At 42.4% G+C, this 19,581-nt stretch overlaps 1 protein-coding gene across 2 annotated transcripts in view; it reads right to left on the bottom strand.

Annotated features, from left to right (window-relative positions):
• Nucleotides 1-19,581, bottom strand: part of CNTN5 (contactin 5) — a 955,706-nt gene that overhangs the window by 195,919 nt on the left and 740,206 nt on the right. For both annotated transcript variants that reach the window (XM_074957075.1, XM_074957069.1), the window contains exon 9: nt 18,058-18,160. In XM_074957075.1, the coding sequence (XP_074813176.1) occupies nt 18,058-18,160 (103 nt within the window). The remainder of the gene's footprint in view (nt 1-18,057; nt 18,161-19,581) is intronic.

The following is a 19,581-nucleotide window of genomic DNA, read 5'->3' as shown; positions in this document are numbered from 1 at the left end:
AATTAAGTATGAAATCTTTATGTTAATGCCAGAAGAAGCGCTCAGAACACTGAGTAATAAAGACGATGTCTACACTAAGGGGACTCTACCATGGCGCCATAGCTATGCCAACATGACACCATACTGTAGACACAGGCTACATCAATAGAAGGCGTTTTTCTGTCGGTGTAGGAATACTAGGTCAACGGAAGCATTCTTATGATGGGCCAGCTGCATCTATACTGGGTGTTAGATGTTAGCTACTACACTCGGGGATGTGGATTTTTCACACCCCTGAGTGACTGGGTCAAACTAAGTGTAGACCAGGCCACAGAGGAGCAGGACCAAGACTCTGGAGAACTTAATTTTATTCCTGAGTCTGCCACTGGATTGCTGTGTGACTTTGGGAAAGTCACTTCACCACCCTATGTCTCAGCTTGCCTGTCTTTAAAATGGGGATAATTATATCTACCTCCTTTGTAAAGCTTTGAAATACACCATATAACACCATTTAACAGGGGAGGCAAAAGTAAAAACCACGGACTGCTACAATGCTGTAGACTAAGGTCCCAACACACAGTGCTCCACCTTGATGCAATCGGGTTTCCTCTCAGGCTGAGCACTGCATGCTGGGATCGCTCGTCTCACCATGCTGCAGCTATGTAATGAAGGGGATAGTGGCAGCCATTTGTTCTATTTAATTTAAATTAGGGACACTGGCAAGTCACAAATTGGGGCTACCATTCTTCATGCAGTGATAACTGATTTTGCAGTAGATATTAAAAGTCCCAAACAAACTGTCTTTGCCTTTCCATTGTGGATAAAGCCTCTCCATTTAGAATTTCCCCTTGCCCCCATTCTTTTTAAAACAACATCAGCAGAAACTTGATGTGTGGCTGGTGCAGTGATCTATCTTAACTCTTCCAATTTGTTTTCCCCAACGAGTTTCTGGTGCAGTGATTTGGACTGTCTGAACTACAAGTGCAGGAAAGCCTGAGGAAGTGAGAGCGATTAGTGTGCACTCCATGTCTTGTGCACAGAAACAGGTTAATCAAGATGTCATACAGCAGAGTACCTCCGCGTGGCACTTGTTATCCTTATTATGGGAGCAGGCAGGATTTGTTCAGTGTTCACTGAAAAGACTAGGATGATCTGAGTCCTTTCAAGAAGCAAATGTCAGAGGAGAAACTGATGCTGCTGGATGATTTTAGCCGTTCCTCCTCATCAGACAGCCTTTCTGAACTAAACCTCTGAGATTAAGTGGCACCAAGCTACAGATGCCTCTTGTCACATCTCAAGGAAGTGGCCAGAAAAGAGACCAATGAGGCTGGAGTTTGTTCCATACCTATCACTCTTAGCTTTAGAAATGTGAGGGTTGTCGCATATCACAGATGCTAGCATCAGTATGTAACAAAGTACTGTTGATCTGGATCCAGAGCTCTGCTCAGCACAGCCGAGGAAACAGGTGGGGGCAGAAGGGGCTCTGAGCCTCCTTTGTTCTTCTCTCATCCCTGTGCACGTTTTCCTGTCAGGGGCCAATCTAGCCCACTGCATAATTTAGTGCAGCCTCAGGGCTGCTTTAAATTATGCCCACTGTAGTGGCCTGTGATCACACCTCTCCCTCCCACAGCACATGCCTGACACAGGGGAGGCTGGGTATCATACTGCCATACTGTGGAAGCTTTAGGCAACCCAAGGATTCAGCCTCGGCAGGGGAACCCTCAAGCTGCCTAGTTTATGACCCCTTTGAGCCACTGGAGGAGTGCAAAGGAGTTGGAGCTAAGGCATGGATCTGGCCCATTGTCCTGACAGCTACTGGCTGGAAATGCTGAGTGTTTCCTTCACACCCAGAACAAAAAGATGGTCCCCAACCCCAAATGGTTTATAATCTAAGTATAAGACAAGAGACAAAATATGAATATAGACAGATGGGGGAGTACACGGCATAGGTGCTGACTCCACTGAAAAAAATCAGCAGGTGCTGAGCACCCACCGGCAACCTGCTACCCCCTATCCTCGCGGCGCCTCCCGCCCGCCGGTGGCCCTGCCCATCATCTCCTCTGTCTCCCTCCCAGCGCCTCCCACCTGCCGCAATCAGCTATTTCATGGCATGCAGGAGGCTCTGGGAGGAATGGGGAGGAGTGGGGACGGGGCATGCTCAGGGGAGGGGGCGGAACTGGGCAGGAAGAGGCAGGGAAGAGATGGGGTAGGGGCGGGAAGAGGTGGGGCGGGGGTGGGGACTTGGGAGAAGGGGGAGGGTGGGGGCAGGACCTGGGGCAGAGTGGGCCTGGAGAAGACTGACCACATGGGCCAATTGGAGGTGGGAGTCAACATTTCAGTTGTGAATGGGAGATGATAGGTAGGTAGTACATGGCCTTGCAAGTGAAGACAACTTACTTATGTCTGATACAACAGAGAATGGGAAGCTAGTGGAGAAATGCAAAGAGAGGAGTGACATGGTCAAAGTAACAGGCCAGGAAAATGAGCTTTGCAGCTGCATTCTGAATGGATCTGAGTGGGGCAAGATTGTATTTATCAAAGCCAGAGAAAATTATGTTGCAGTAATCAAGATGGAAGATGAAAAGAGCCTGGCCAAAAGTTTTAGCTGCGTGGAGAGATAGGAAAGGCTGAAAGAATCTACAAGATTTAGACATAGCCTGGATGTGAGGGTCTACACAGTGCTCCAAGTCTAAGATGACACCCAACTTATAGGCAAGATGAGTGACAGCCAAGATGCTGGGGTTATCCACAGTGATCCAGAAAGGAAGTGGAAAGGGGGTGGGCTTGGAGGGAAAGATTAAAAGCTCTGGCTCAGCCAAGTTGAGCTGGACATCCATGAGGAGATATCAGCGATACAGGCCGAGTTTTAGTATGGACAGAAGAAGAAAGATCTGCAGCAGAGAGGTAGATCTGTGAGTCATCAGCATAGAGATGGTAGTTGAGTTTGTGTCTACATATGAGACTACCCAGAAATGAGGTGCGGTGGGGGAAGAGAAGGGAATGAAAGACAGAACCCTGTGGACCCCTGTCACGGGGTTCATTCTCCACTAGTGGGTGCCTGCCACTCTGGGATTAACTCCTTCCAGGTCTGAAACCCCTTCTGCTGCTGATTTCACACCCTCCTGCCACTCTCTCTCTCAATCTCTGCGACTCCAGGTGTTCCTTCTCTGTGACTTGGTCTTCCAGCCAGGTCACTATACCCTCCTGGGGTATCAAAATCTCTTCTCACTAGCAGTCTCTGGCATTCTTCCCATTCATTGCCCCTATGGTGCCACTTCTGCAGTGGTTAGTAGGGGAACCCGGGCCTGCCCTCTACTCTAGGTTCCAGCTCAGGGACATTCTAGTCAGAAGCCAAGGTAAGTTCCCTCCTTGACCTTACTGTCTTTACCTGAACCATTTCCTTACCTTTAGCTCTCCCCGCCTGTCTGAGTTTGCCATCCTCACAACTCCCTCCTCCCCGGGAGTAATTGTAGGCTATTTGCCTCTGTAGCCTCAAACATACCTCCCTTTTTCCAGGGACTGACTGCAGAACCCCTTTGTGCTATGAGCTTCCTGGCTTTACAGGAGCCCCACCTATTCCCGTACAGGCAAGTTTACCCTAACTAGGGCTTTCCTCACAGCCTTAATTCTCCCATTTTATAGCCTAAAAGATTAATTGGCCCATCTGGCCTCCATTAACCCCTCTGGGGAGAGTGTTGGGTGAACACCCCATCACAAACCCTCAGGGAAAGCTGGAGCAGGGATGAACTCCCTGAATATCTCACATTTTCCTCCTTTCTGGAAGCTGATCCCACTCTCGCGCCAATTACATTGTTTGCCAAATGCAGATTTTGAATTAGATGAGTGGCCCATCTCATAGCTGGGCTTGAGGTATAATGTGGCTACCCCGGTATCTCCCAATCCCTCCTTGCTCCTTTTGATCTGTGCCCTTCAAATCTCCAGACAGATCCCCAGCTCCTCTCAATACCTTCTATTCCAATCCTGTCATCCATCACCTCTCTCTCTCTCTCGCTCTCTGACCCTAAATCCCAATCCAGCTCCTCATCCCCGTCTAACCGCCACACATCTCCATCCTGTAGTTCCTGACAAATGAAATTATTCCTGGGGAGACTACATGGTCTGAACCTCACCATCTCCTGGTTACTTCACCCTCTCCTCCCTTTTTAGTGGTTGTGCCCCTCCTCACTTCTTACCAAAGGTGGCAGAGGAAAATAGCTCCCTGATCTTCCAGGGGGGACTGGTTGACTCCAGAGATGAAGAGGATGTAAGAAAGAGGGAGCTGCTTTATGGAGAGGTGACCACCACATGTGCCCCCATATCCCTCAGCTAGGACTGATGGGTAGCTGTATTGCCTACTCCCACGGCAGAAGAAGGGAATGCAGAGTCCTTCAAAGCACCCAGCTTTGAAAGCACCCCACACTCCGTGACAGATGGGTGGGAGCACTTCCTATTGTAGTTGGTTGGAGGGTTTCTCGACTTTCTGCTACTCCTCTTCCCACTGCCCCCCTACGTACACTCTGCAGCTTTTACCCCAGACATGCACACATTACCTTGCTCAACATGCAAGAAGCAGAGAAAGTGAAACTGATCTCAGTCATGAACTGTAAGGGACATGGTTGGGATATGGAATTCTCTTTTCTAATTACTGTCTAGGTTTACAATCAGAAGTTGTTTTGCTAATCAGAATCAAACCAAAGAATTCTGTTTTTCAAAATACTATGAACATTTTGGATCATTCTGTGGACTATTAATTGCTAAAATCCATTCTCTTGTGTGAGTTAAAAATTATTTTATTTTTATTTTATCTCATTTAGAAAACATGATTTAAAAATGGACTGTGCAGTTGAAATCTTTCAGGCCAAATTACAGATGGAATGAATTTTTATGACTGAACTATAAATCTCAAACATAGAATTTATGACGGAATTACTAAAGCAACATTAACTGCATAGGTATGAATGATACTGCTATCATAATAGCCTCATCATAACTCAATACTAAAAGGTAGTCAATATCTCTATTCTGACTGTTAACTAAGAATATTTCACACAAAAGATACAGAGCCCTGACACCACTTGTATCAATAAAATGTCCTATACCAAAGACTATATCCTTTACAAAGAATATTGAAATACTGCATAGCTGTTACTGACGTGCAGACGTAGCTCTAATGTAATACAATCACCCACCAGTATAGAGAAACAAATATACTGGATGTAAAATAATTTAGCTGTCAGCACTATTCGCTTTGGTTCCTATTGACTGAATTCTCTATCTGCTGATCTGTATGGTATGAAACCAATTGCAGTGAAAAAAGGATGCATAAAACTTTTCCCCATCAAAGCAATTCTTTGTCACCATTCCCAGCTTTGGGACCACTGTGACACAGGCACGCCTTGATGGGTATATTTGCCCCTGCGTCTGACCATCTTCTCAATATTTTACCAAAGGGGGTAAATTGTGTGTGATCTCTGCCAAAAGCTAAGAACTAGTTGATTGTTGTGTTTATTGTGAGATGTTGGTATGAGAAACAATTTTAGAGTTATGTAACATGTAGGATATTGTGTTCCAAAACTGTTGTAAGTAAAACTTTCACGCAGGGTCGGGGAGTCTCAGACCTGTGTCAATCAACACTGAGAACAATGGGCAGCCATGGAGCCAGACCAAGCCAGTGTTTACTGTCTGGACCAGATGCAAGTTTAAGAATATCCAAAGACAAAAGAACCCCAAGGAAAGTCCTGAATAGGGAACCCCCTGGGCTAAGAGACATTAGTCTGTAACTATATAAGAGAAGAAGAAAAGGCATAAGACATTATCCATTATGGAGGAGATACTCTACCAATGGAAATGTCTCATGACAGGTGGAACCCAGTTTTCTGGTCTGGACAAATTCAGTAAGGACTGACCATTGGGTAAGGAATACCTTCTTAGACGGGAAAGTAACTTGTTAATAATTAGAGCCTACAGGTTGTGTTCTGTGTTTTTCTTTTACCTGTAACCTTTTGTCTCCAAATCCTTTTACTTGCTTTTATTTGAATCTTTATCTCAAGCTCTGTTAAATAAACTTCAATTTGGTTTTCCTATAGACACATTTATACTCAATAGAGTGTTGAATGGAGGTGAAACCAGTGAAGTGGAGTGCCCTGTCTCCATGGAAGCAGTGGATTGGGGAATGCTGAGGGTGTCCAGAAATAAGGGACTGGGGACTCAAACATAACAAAGTGGGGTGTGTAAATTGCTAGATTGCATTGGGAATGAGTGCTGCTTGTGAAGCCTGGAGCAGAGTGCTTGTGTTGCCAGCAGCTGGTAGTTAGGGAGGATTTCCACTGGTGGGCATAGATAAGGCTCTCTCCTGCTGTGAGCAGGTGGTACGGATTCACTCCTCAGTTAACTCAGAAAAGTGTCAAAGTGGTGTAAGCAGCAGGATGTGCACCCAGTTTATGAGCTAACCAAAATTCATGCTCAAGGCACTTACAAAGTATACTGATACATATAACCTAAAGATTTAAAAGTAATAGGGTTGGAAACAGGAAAGAAAATGTTACATTTTTTTATTTACTGTTTGTTTATTTCAGGAGAAGGAAATAGAACAAAAGACAGTGCAAAATGGACTAACAAAAGAAACATATTCCAAACTGACTAAGCTACAATTTGAGCAGCTGTGCACTGGTTGTGCATTAGCAGCTGCAGGGAAAAATGTCAAGGAAATGGTGTTTATGCTCATGGAACCAGATAAATTACATGTAGAGCAGCCAGATCCCTTAGGAAGGAATGGTGCTGTAGGGAGTGCAGGCATGACTGCAACGTGCCCAGTGAGAGGGTTCCAGTCTGGCACAGTCCTCAGTGAGGCAGTCATTCAGCTGGTGTGGGCCAGACTGGAGATGATGAAATTGGAAAAAGAACGAGAAGAATGCCTACAAGAGAGAGCAGGCAGCAGGTGCAGAGAAACAGGCAGCAAAAGGAGCTGCAGATCGGAGACTGTTGGATTTGGATGACTGAAAGCATGGAGAGAGGGAGCGCAAGCTCAAAATGCCAGACTTACAAAATAAAAACCCGCCTCCTGCAAGTAATCCTCCCCAGGGATCAACCAGCTGTGATAAACAACGCCCATGCTACAGGGAAGGGGATTGCATCAAGGGTTACTTGTGCATCTTTGAGAGCATATGCAAATGACCATCTTGCTTCCCAAACTGTCTGGAAAAGCTTTGCATATCTCTAATTATATGGATTGGGGGAGGCTATGAATCATAACAATTAAAAAAACCCACCTGTGTTGTAAAGGTTTCAAATCACCGCAGAGCCATATCACCTAACATTTAGAATTTAGATTGGAGTCTGTGGCTCATAGATGGTGAGAAGGTACTTCACTTTTCAGCATATCAAGCAGGCAGGAGAAGAGGGATAGTGGTGATCTTTGGAACTGGAAACAGAGCAGTCAATTCACTTTGCTCCCCTGCAGAAAGAACTACGAGTGAAGGCAGATAGCACTGCCACTTGTACTTCTTTGACATGCTTCTCCCTAAGGGGGACAGGGTCCATGCTCGTGGTAGGGGTCTACTACAGATCCCTTAACCAAGAAGAGGTGGATGAGGCTTTTTTAAAACAAGTAAAATCATCCAAAGAACAGGACTTGGTGGTGATGGGGGACTTCAACTACTCAGACATCTGTTGGGAAAATAACACAGCAGGGCACAGACTATGCAGCAAGTGCATGAAATGTATTGGAGACAATTTTTATTTCAAAAAGTGGAGAAAGCTACTCAGGGAGAGGCTGTTCTAGATTTGATTTTGACAGATAGGAAGGAATTGGTTGATACTTTGAAAGTAGAAGGCAGCTTGGGTGGACGTGATAGAAATGGTAGAGTTCATGATTCTAAGGAATGGTAGGAGGGAGAACAGCAAAATAAAGACAATGGATTTCAAGAAGGCAGACTTTAGCAAACTCAGTGAACTGGTAGGTAAGATCCCGTGGGAAGCAAGTCTAAGGGGAAAAACAATTGAAGACAGTTGGCAGTTTTTCAAAGAGACATTATTAAGGGCAAAAGAGCAAACTATCCCACTGCGCAGGAAAGAGAGGAATTATGGCAAGAGACCACACTGGCTTAACCAGGAGATCTTCAATGATCTAAAAATAAAAAAGGAGTCCTACAAAAAGTGGAAACTAGGTCAAATTACAAAGGAGGAATATAACCAAATAACACAAATATGTAAGGGCAAAATTAGAAATGAGATCAAACTAGCTAGAGACAGGTAACAAGAAAATATTCTTCAATGGGGGGGGGGAACAATAACAGAAAATGTGGAAATGGCAGAGGCGCTTAACAACTTCTTTGTTTCTGTTTTCACCAAGAACGCTGGTGGTGATTGGAATCTAACATAGTGAATGTCAGTGAAAATGAGGTAGGATCAGAGGCTAAAATAGGCAAAGAACAAGTTAAAAATTACTAAGACAAGTTAGATGTCTTCAAGTCACCAGGGCCTGATGAAATGCATCCTAGAATACTCAAGGAGCTGACTGGGGAGATATCTGACCCATTAGTGATTATCTTTGAAAAGTCATGGAAGACGGGAAAGTTCCAGAAGCCTGGAAAAGGGCAAATAAAGGGCCACTCTATAAAAAGGGAAATAAGGACAACCGAGGGAATCACAGACCAGTCAGTTTAACTTCTGTACCTGGAAAGATAATGAGGCAAATAATCAAGCCATCAATTTGCAAACATCTAGAAGATAATAAGGTGATAAGTAACAGTTAGCATGGATATGTCAAGAACAAATCATATCAAACCAATCTGATAGCTTTTTTTGACAGGGTAACAAGCCTTGTGGATAGGGGGGAAGCAGTATACTTTAGTAAAGCTTTTGATACTGTCTCACATGACCTTCTCATAAACAAACTACGGAAATGCAGCCAATGTGGAGCTACTATAAGGTGGGTGCATAACTGGATGGAAAACCATTCCCAGAGAGTAGTTATCAGTGGTTCACAGTCATGCTGGAAGGGTATAATGAGTGGGGTCCCGCAGGGATCAGTTCTGGGTCCAGTTCTGTTCCATATCATAGAATCATAGAACTGGAAGGGACCTCGAGAGGTCATCTAGTCTAGTCCCCTGCACTCTTCATCAGTGATTTAGATAATGGCATAGAGAGTACACTTATAAAGTTTGCAAATGATACCAAGCTGGGAGGGGTTGCAAGTGCTTTGGAGGATAGGATTAAAATTCTAAATGATCTGGACAAACTGGAGAAATGGTCTGAAGTAAACAGGATGAAATTCAATATGGACAAATGCAAAGTACTCCACTTAGGAAGGAACAAGCAGTTGCACATGTACAAAATGGGAAATGACTGCCTCGGAAGGAGTACTGCAGAAAGGGATCTGGGGGGCTATAGTGGATCACAACCTAAACACGAGTCAACAGTGTAACACTGATGCAAACAAAGCAAACATCATTCTGGGACGTATTAGCAGGAGTGTTATAAGCAAGACACTGGAAGTAATTCTTCCGGTCTACTCTGCGCTGATTAGGCTTCAACTGGAGTATTGTGTCCAGTTCTGGGCACCACATTTCAGGAAAGATGTGGACAAACTGGAGACAGTCCAGAGAAGAGCAACAAAAATGATTAAAGGTCTAGAAAACATGACCCATGAGGGAAGATTGAAAAAAATTGGGTTTGTTTAGTCTGTAAAAGAGAAAACCGAGAGGGGACATCCTAACAGTTTTCAAGTACATAAAAGGTTGTTACAAGGAGGAGGGAAAAAAACTGTTCTCCTTAACCTCTGAGGATAGGACAAGAAGTAGTGGGCTTAAACTGTGGCAAGGGGGGTTCAAGTTGGATATTAGGAAAAACTTCCTGTCAGGGTGGTTAAGCATTGGAATAAATTGCCTAGGGAGGTTGTGGAATCTCCATCATTGGAGATTTTTAAGAGTAGGTTAGACAAACACCTAGATGGTCTAGATGATACTTAGTCTTGCCATGAGTGCAGGGGACTGGACTAGATGACCTCTCGAGGTCCCTTCCAATCCTGTGATTCTATGATTCTATGTAGAAGGGTGTAACTTACTTCTCTGTATATATCAGCTTGGGTAAACCTAGTTCTCTGTCAATATTTGTGCCATCAACCTTGATCTCCTCAAGGCACTTTCTAAAAACTCACTTCTTCTATCTACTGCTTTCAAGCCCTATGTTAAAATCATAGCACTGAACTCACATTTACAAAATAGATATACTACAACGACGGAAAATGCCAAACTTGGGGATGCTCTCTGTGACAGCCACTGGAAGCCCTCTTCATGTAATCTTCATCCAGATCATGTGTCTAGGGCTAGGATATAAAAGCCAGCACATCTGGTTGTTACCCTCCTACTATGTGATATCCAATAAAATCTTTGATAAAAATGGAATAAAATAAAGCCCACCCGAGTCCTTCAATTTGAAAAAGTACGAGGGCAAAGAACTAGAGGAGCTTGTTAATTTGAAATATTCCTGTAAGCCAATGCTACTGAAGAAAAAATGTAGAAGATGAAATCCTACTATAAGTGGCAGGACCAGAGTAATTCTGTGAAGACTGTGAACTGAAAGACAGAGCCATTCAAAAATGTCACGAATTCTGAGATCCATACACAAATCTGTCATTTGAGAAAGGTACATTTTCTTTACAACAAACCAAGTACAAAATAAAACCATTGACCATTGTGTTGCAGATCTACATAATAAAATTAATTCATGTCAATTTAAATAGTCAACAGATGGACTAGTTAGAGAGAGGGAGGGACAGATCGGATTATTGTACTATAAGTGATAACTGGGTAAAAGCAAGGTTAGTGCCAGAAATTGACTTGACTTTGATCACAACAATAGATATTTATATTTATGCGGGGTAGTGAAAACTGTGCTTCCTAAAAGGAAGTGTAAACTTAGTTCTGGTTGAAAAACAATAACTCTGTTTTACAGAAATTTCAAAGTGTTCCTTTTTCAAAGCTTGAATTGGACCCATTTTTTAATTAATGTTTGTGTTTTAAGCAAATGAAAATGTTCAATAACAATTTTGAACATGATTTTAATTAACATATTGTGACCTTGCACTCCATATGTTTTATGGAAATATGCTTATGAGTGTGAATATGATGTAACTGGAATATGCTTTATGCAAAAGGTCTCTTGTAAGGTATCATAACAAAGGTTATAACCTACTGAATATATTCCACCTATTCGTATACATGCATCATTCTTGCATCTGAAGCTAAAAATATGAAGTATAACTCTGAGGTCCTATTGTAATTATGCAGAGTGTGGGCCATTAATGGTGGTTTACAATCTTTATGGCTCCTGTTGACTAGGACAATTGGTTGTAAATGGTTTATTTACCTGCAAGCCTTTCTGTGTATGTGTGGGCCAACCCAGGAAGAATGGAGACTAGGGGTCTTACAGTGACATGTGACCATGTCACCTGATAATGAAATCCATATTAAATCTAGTACTTTTCCATTTAGAAGAGAGACAAAACATTCCCGCCTCGTGCCAAAGCTATAAAAGGGGGTGGAGCAGGACAAAGGGGAAAAACCGTGCTTTCCACCTGAGATGTCTGCTGAATCAAACAAAGACTGTACCGGGGAAAGAACTGGGCCCAGACTAGGAAGGGATATAGTCTGTAAAAGAAGCTTATTGGAACATGTTTGAGGGTGAGATATTACCTGTAATCAGTTTCTTAACGTATTAGGCTTAGACTTGCGTGTTTTGTTTTATTTTGCTTTTTGACTTACTTTGTTCTGTCTGTTATTACTTGAAACCATTTAAATCCTACTTTTTATACTTAATAAAATCATTTTTGTTTATTAATAAACCCAGAGTAAGTGATTAATACCTGGGGGAACAAACAGCTGTGCATATTTCTCTATCAGTGTTATAGAGGGCAGACAGTTTATGAATTTACCCTGTATAAGCATTATACAGAGTAAAATGGATTTATTTGGGGTTTGGATCCCACTGGGAACTGGATGTCTGGGTGGAGACAAATAACATGCTGAGATGTTTTCCGTTAAGTCGGCAACTTTGGGGGCATGGACCAGATCCTGGGTCTGGGTTGCAGCAGGCTAGCATGTCTGGCTCAACAAGGCATGGTTCTGGAGTCCCAAGCTGGTAGGGAAAATGGGCTCAGAGGTAATTTCAGCACGTCGTGTGACAGTCCCAAGGAAGTCTCTGTGACCGAACCCGTCACACATATCAATTATAAAAATATAGCAAAAATGTTACGGTAACTAGTGAATAAAATTGAAAATTTGGCAGATGTTGAAAAATTTGTGTGTGAAAAGTTCTGGATTGTTTTCTCTTTTAAGGCCATAGTTAGTCAGAAAAAAAAAAACCTTTTCAAGCAGATAATTTTGATCAGCTATTGTGTAAAGAGCAGTGAAAGAACTGAAGTGAAGAATTAAAATGACATAACTATAGAAACATCAGGGACCAGATGTATTTTCATTAAATGTGGAGGTAATCACAACACAAAGGTGTCCTATAAAGGAGATGTGATGTCATGCATGCAATAAATGCAACTTGTTTCACAAAAGGGAATCATTCTCAGCAGAAGTTGAAAAAACACACTAAAGCAAAATACATTCATTAACATGCAGCAGGTAGATGAAAACCTTTTTTCCTGACTATTGTATCTACCTGTCATCTGTCATCTTAGATAGATTTTTAGCTCTTTAGGACAGGGACTGCCTTTGTTCTGTGTGTACAGTGCCTAGCACAGGGGTCAGCAACCTTTCAAAGAAGAACAGGGTTTTTTTGGTTTTTGTCTTTGACCAAAATATTTCGAGAGCCGCATCACACACAAAGCTACTTGTAAAGCTAGAATTTATCAATAATTGAACATATTAAAGTTATTACTACTCACCAACACTTGTAATGCAACTTCTGCCACTTGAATTTGAATATAAACAGGAGGGGGCTCTGGGCTGGGCCAGGGGATTGGGGTACAGGAGGGGGTTGGGGGTCTGGTAGGGAGTTTAGATGCAGGAGGGGGTTCTGACCTGGGGCAGGGGGTTGGGGTGCGGGGGGTGCAGGCTCTGGCCGGGAGGCGCTTACAACAGCCTGCCTGCCTGCCCTGGCCCCACGCCAGTCCCAGAAGAGGCTGGCTGCTGGCACATCTCTGCATGCCCCTGGCAGGGAGGAGGCAGCTCCACGCGCTGCCCCAGCCCCCAGCACCATCCTCACAGCTCCCATTAGCCGGGAACCAGCCAATGGGAGCTGCGGGGGCGCTGCTTGCAGGTGCGGGCAGCGCAGGGAGACCCGCTGCCCTCCTCCCCCAAAGGGCACACAGAGACGTACCAGCAGCCAGCCGCTTCCGGGAGCGACGTGGGGCCAGAGCACTGCTGAGCTGCTGGCCGGGAGCCGCCTGTGGTAAGCACCTCCCGGGCAAGGCCTGCACCTTGCACCCCCTCAAAAAACAGCTGCCCACAAGGGGGCAGCCAAAGAGCTGCATGCAGCTCCGGAGCTGCAGGTTGCTAATCTCTGGCCTAGCACAATGATGTCCTGGTCCGTGATTAGAGCTTCTAGGCACAACACAATAGAAATGATTAATAATAACAGGAAACGTTGAGTCATTTCTCTCTTGTACTCATATAGGATAATTCCTCACTATAGGAAAGGCCACCAGTAACTGGCATTGATACTCATGTCCCAGGTCCCCACTGCAGTTTTCCCTATTGACTGCTTGGTCCAGGGACTAAATCCTTTCCTGAGACCTTCTGACAATCAAGCAATTAAGTAATTTGATTTTAGTTTGATTGACAAATGCAACACCACTCCATTTTTTTTTTTTAAATTCCAACAGCCCTTAGTGACTGGCAGTTCCAAATAAACACTATTAATAAATCATTACTCTGTAACTAAAGACCAGGCTTTCAGGAATACTTGCCAATTGCCTACCGCAGGAAATCTCTCAGGAATATTTGTCATTCTCACAGTTACAATGCAACAGAAGAGCAACTATTTGAGACAGCTAAGCTAAAGCATGAGGAAAAACAGGAGCACACTGGTTTAGGGACTGGTAGTAACCAGTGTTTCTGTATTTGCACTAAGAATGCAAAAAAGCAGAAGAAAATTACTTACAGCCTCAGTTCCCTAATGAGCATTCAATGGAGTGCAACAAGAAAAGATTTGTGAAAACTACCAGGAATAAGAAATGGGAGAAATGACAAGGAATAAACAATGTGATGCCTTTTTACCTCCCTCCTCTGCCTACAGGTGTCAGATGAGGCCCGAAATGTCATTCATGTAATAATACCGTATCTGGTCGAAAGCAGTCTCAGCACAACTGATCTGATTGTGTGCTAATGGCTGGGAAAGCACGATAAGGAATGTGCACAATAAAAAGATCTGCCCCTTACAGTACTGTATTAGCAGATGGGGGTGATTTATTAGATAATCTTAAACTGCTTGATGGTGCAGGGTTTTTGTTGTTGTTACAAGTTAACCCCAAATGTCAACTTGGACATTAATTAAAGCATCTGCTGTCAGCCTTATTTCTGGTTACCTGAACACCCACTGACTTGTTTGAGAGAGGTTATTAAATCTTGGGATTCAGGATGAAAGGTATTCAGAGAAGCTTTTCTTCTTTGTCAATGTCTATTGTCAGAGACTACACTTTGTATGCATCCTCTTTGTTGAGAAGATGACAATCAACTCAGAGATAGTCAGCAACTACATTTTGGTTCCAGCAACAATTTTTCAAAAAATACATAATGGTTATTGTTTCTAAGGTAGCCAAGAGACTACAGGAGTCTGGTTGCCAACTATCAACACCGCAGAAAAGTAGTTAGTACCGCAGATGCAAGAATACCTGGAGCCACCAGGTCTCTGGAGAGCAGCATACTTCCTCATCTGTCTCAATGTTTCAGGATATCTCACTAGAGCTGTTGCATCCCCCACTCCCCTACCTGATCACCCTCTTGCTTGAGGCCCATCGCGTAAAACATATAGCAAATTACTTACCCTGCATACTTCATCCCAAAGTATTTGCTCTCCAAACCATTGTTTTCACCTATATGGAGGCTAAACTTATCAACACCTTCAACATCCATTGAATACAATTGATTTCAATGTTAGTGGAGGCTGCACAGCACCAACAGAATTAGGCCCATGTTGAACACAGATCCCAGCTGAAAGACACTCCATGAGATATCTTTCCTACTCTAGGATTAAGCAAAACAAAACAGAAAAATAATTTTCCAGCTTGGTAAGATAGCTCAAACCAGCTGATACCAATTCCGATGTAAATGCTTAGTTTGTCAAGGTGTGTACAATGCTCTAAAAAGACAATCTATCCAAAGTGTGAAGTATTGTGATGAGTAACTATGCACAAATTTGACAAAGTTACTGAAAAGAAAACAAAATGCAACACCTTGCTCTGAAATATGGGTATGACTGGAGATATTTCTAAACTGCAATAGAAGTGGAGCTGCTCTGTAATAATTCATGAATACTAGATGTTATCAGGATATTTACTGTATGAATATGTTGGTTTAGAAATAGGGGGGTTGTCAGGGAAAAACAAGGAGAAGGAGTACAGCGTCTCAAGATAAACCACCGCTTGATAAATACTTTAGAGTTATTAAGAGACAATGCTGGACATGAAAACACCCTGGAACACAAGATGAAAAGGACTCTGGCAGTTAAAAAGGGACTCTCTCAAGTGAGAGGGAGGCAGTTGTTGACAGAGACACACACTGGGGGCCTGAAGGAAATTAGGCCTGCCTAAGTGATCATCAGGGGATGGTACGCCTTAGGTAAGACATGAGTGTAGACAGTTCGTTGTTTTAAAACCCTTTTTTGCTAAATGTTTTGTTTTTACCATGGTAAATAAAATAATACTTTTGTTTTAGGAAGACTGTCTGGTCACTATGCATACCACTGATCACAGACTGCCAAAGGTAAGAACCACAGATGCTGAATCCAAGTGGATTTGCTGGGTAAGTAGGGTTGATGCACAGGGTACTGTAGTCCAGGGTCTAGTCCAAGAGTGGGAGAACTGAGGAATTCCAGCCCAGGAGGGGGAAAAGCACAAGGCCTGACACCTGAGGGGATGCACTTAGAGAGATCACAAAGGGGACAGAGGTGCAGCTAATACTGCAATCCAGACAAATATATTGCCCAAATTCTTCCCAGATCAACATGTATATATGCTGTGGTTTGGCTTGGATAACCCTATTATATATTCAAAATCTGAAAGATGTTGGTTTCCTTCAAAACTGTTAGTATAATTTCAATACCTCACTTCAGCAAATATGGCCACTTAGGATTTTATGATTGCTATGCGGTACAAGATGGCTGCTCAGAACTTTATAGAATCAGATGGGATAATAATTGTACAGTAGAATTGGAAGTATGCAATCAGGTAGCAGCAGAGACAAAAAATAAAAAAAGCAAATGCCGTATAGTACTGTGTTAAATGTAAACTACTAAAAAAAAAGGGAAAGTTAAAAGTAAAAAGATTTGACAAGGTAAGGAAACTGTTTCTGTGCTTTTTTTTCATTTAAATTAAGGTGGCTAAAAAGCAGCTGTTTTTTTCTGCATAGTAAAGTTTCAAAGACGTATTAAGTCAATATTCAGTTGTAAACTTTTGAAAGAACAACCGTAACATTTTGTTCAGAGTTACGAACATTTCAGAGCTGCAAAAAACCTCCATTCCCAAGATGTTCATAACTCTGAGGTTCTACTGTATTCCAAAAGCTAAGGCCCTACCAGTTGAGCTAAGGAGAATCTTGGTTTAGCTGTAGGAGTGTACAGTGTAGTATATTTAGCAATCCTTTCATTATTGCTAAATCCTGGCCAGGATTAAAGGACACCCTATGTGGTTAAATGATTTATGAATTAGAAAGGAGAGCTGGCATTCAGCAGCCTGAATAAAGAATTATCTAGACATTCATTACAACTGAGAATTGTCTCTTCTGTGATGCTACATGGAGCAAAAAGGCTGTAACACACAGATAAGCAGTTCTGATTCGATTCAGTAGAAGCCAGTGGTGTACACATGCATGAACGTAAGTGTGCACACACACACACACACACACACAGTGAGTTTATCACAGTGCGTAATTATCAAACATTTTGCCATATCTATCCATCTCTAGCTGCTTATGTCACTATCCAGAGAGAGAGAGAGAAAGAGAAGATGCTTTCTCCGAGTCATACAGTGCTTTTCTGCTCTGCCTGATCATATACTATCCCAGCCTCACTTTACTTCTGGCAAAAACTGCATTCCCCTTAATAACATTATGAACCTCATCCTGTATCATCAAAAAAGTATCCTGAGGTAATCTTATTCTTGATGAAAGGAGCTATAAAACTGCAAAGTCTTATTATGTTTAAAAACTAAATACCCTCATTTCCTCATTAACCAGTCTACTCACCTGCATACAAAATTCTAGCCAAGGTGAGATATGAAACCCAGAACTTTGGCAGTGCTAGTGGGTCGGTTATAACTAAGATGACTGACGTCACCATGAATTAGCGGTTTTACAGGGAAGTAGACGATACTATTAGTTTAGAGGATGCAAAAGTAATCCTGGGCTCATATATTTTTGGAACATTATTTTATTGTTTCTATTTAGAATCTATGTCCCAGGTTGGAACAGGTAACTACACAATAATCTTGTTTTCTTTTCAATTAAGAGATTTTGCAGGGGAAAATCAACACAAAACAAAAAAACAACAAACATACACCACTGGAATTATATATCCTGATTTGTGCTAGCAAGCAGTGAAAAAGTAGCAGAGGAAAAATGTGTGGTAAATAGAATATAGATGACAATTTTTTTCTTTTCATTTAAAAAAAAACTACTTTATATGTCGAACCAGCACATTTTAAACTTATATATATTATTGTCTGTAGGAATGGCTAGTTAGGGAATTCATAACTGGTTACTTAGTCAATTCCCACTTAGCTGTCTTATAAAAACTTGGTATATGCACCAAGGAGTTTCTGTGAAAATGAAACCCTGCAAAATAACTGAACCAAAAATTAGATGTGTCACATTTTAATAAACAATTGTGTCTAATTATGGAAGAATATGTACTTACTTGCCCAGCGCAAAGCACTCCATCTTAACGGTAGTTCCCTTAGCAGCTGTAACTGTGTAAGGAAAATGGACCTCAATTTTCGGCTCATATTCCCCCATCACACCTGGGAAATAAAAAATGGTCTTTAAAAATAAAATGAATGTCACTGCTTCTTTCCAAACCTAGAGACTTTATTGTGAAAACTACTGTGGCGTGATTGTTAATAGCTATACAGTGATAAAGCCTGTGGTGGGGGGAAATAACTTACATTAGTTTGACTTGCTCTGCTCAAATCCTATTCATCCCCTTTTCGATGGTATCTTCAGTGCTCTTAAAACAGCAGCACTTTTAAAAGAAAAGATTTATTTCCTCAAATATGGGTTCAAATTATATTTCAAAAGATTGCCATGCACAATCAATTCTGGAGGGTTGGGAAATTTCGTGTACAAGAGCTTTGTCCATTTAATGATGCAGGGTGGTTAGAATGGATAAATCAACCAAAAACTTAGCAAATATCCTCTTAGCCAGACAATATAAGATGTCCTTTTATATCAAGGACATCCTGACATTTGTAAGAAAGCAGTCAAATGATGTGAAAGCATGTGTCTTTCCCATCGAAAATAATGTACAAACTCACAAAGCCCTCCTAAAATTTCAGATGCATGGCTATCATTATTTATTTAAGTGCTGACAATGTGCTCAGTGTTGTTAAAGATGTACAGTAAAGACATTCTGGGCCTCTTAATAAACTAGATATTGGAATTGATGGAATTACTCCAGGTGTAACTGACAGCAGAATTTGACTTGCAAGAGGAATTGAGAGAAGTTAAGGAATGGGAAATGAGAGCAGTAAATGGAGAAAGATTATGTAAAGTGAGGTGAGGAGTTTTAATGTGATATGACTCAAAGACTGAGGTTGTGACAGAGTGGCTGGTGAGGAGTATGACTTTAACAGTCATGGTTTGGTTAGATTGCAGATGTGGGTTGGGGAGGGAGATAGCTGAGAAATGGGGAGGCCAAAGGGGAAAGTTACACTAACCACGTTAGAATTGCTCAAGGCATGGACAAGGTTCTTGATCGTGGGGAAATTGAGGAAAAAGGGAATTTAGGTGGTTATCAAAGATGCAGCAGTAATAGGACTAAGGGGCTGGTCCAAAGCCCATGGAAAAATTCCCACTGAATTCAAGAGTGGGTAATAGGAGCCAGGCGGAGGCAAAACAAGGAAACAAAAGAGGGATATTGAGGGAGAGAAAGAATGGGAGATACGGAGAGAAGAGAAAGGAGAAGAGCATGGAAGACAGAGAGAGTGAACCTTGAAGAGGGGAGAGAGAGAGAGGGAGAGAAGTAGAATGGCAAGAGGTGGTTGGAACAAACAACCAATTTGCAGAGAGAAAATAATGCCTAGAGTTTGAATGGTAAAAGCCCTTTACTGATGTCACTGTGATGTTACTGATGTCACAGGGTGTAGGGCAAGGGGCTCCAGCTGGGTCATGTTCTGTTGCTGCAATTGACTATTGTCCCTGCAGCTCCCAGTGGCTGGCTCTA

This window comes from Natator depressus, chromosome 1 (assembly GCF_965152275.1).
Source record: "Natator depressus isolate rNatDep1 chromosome 1, rNatDep2.hap1, whole genome shotgun sequence".
Classification (NCBI taxonomy): Eukaryota; Metazoa; Chordata; order Testudines; family Cheloniidae; genus Natator; species Natator depressus.
This window is presented reverse-complemented; position numbering and strand designations above follow the sequence as displayed.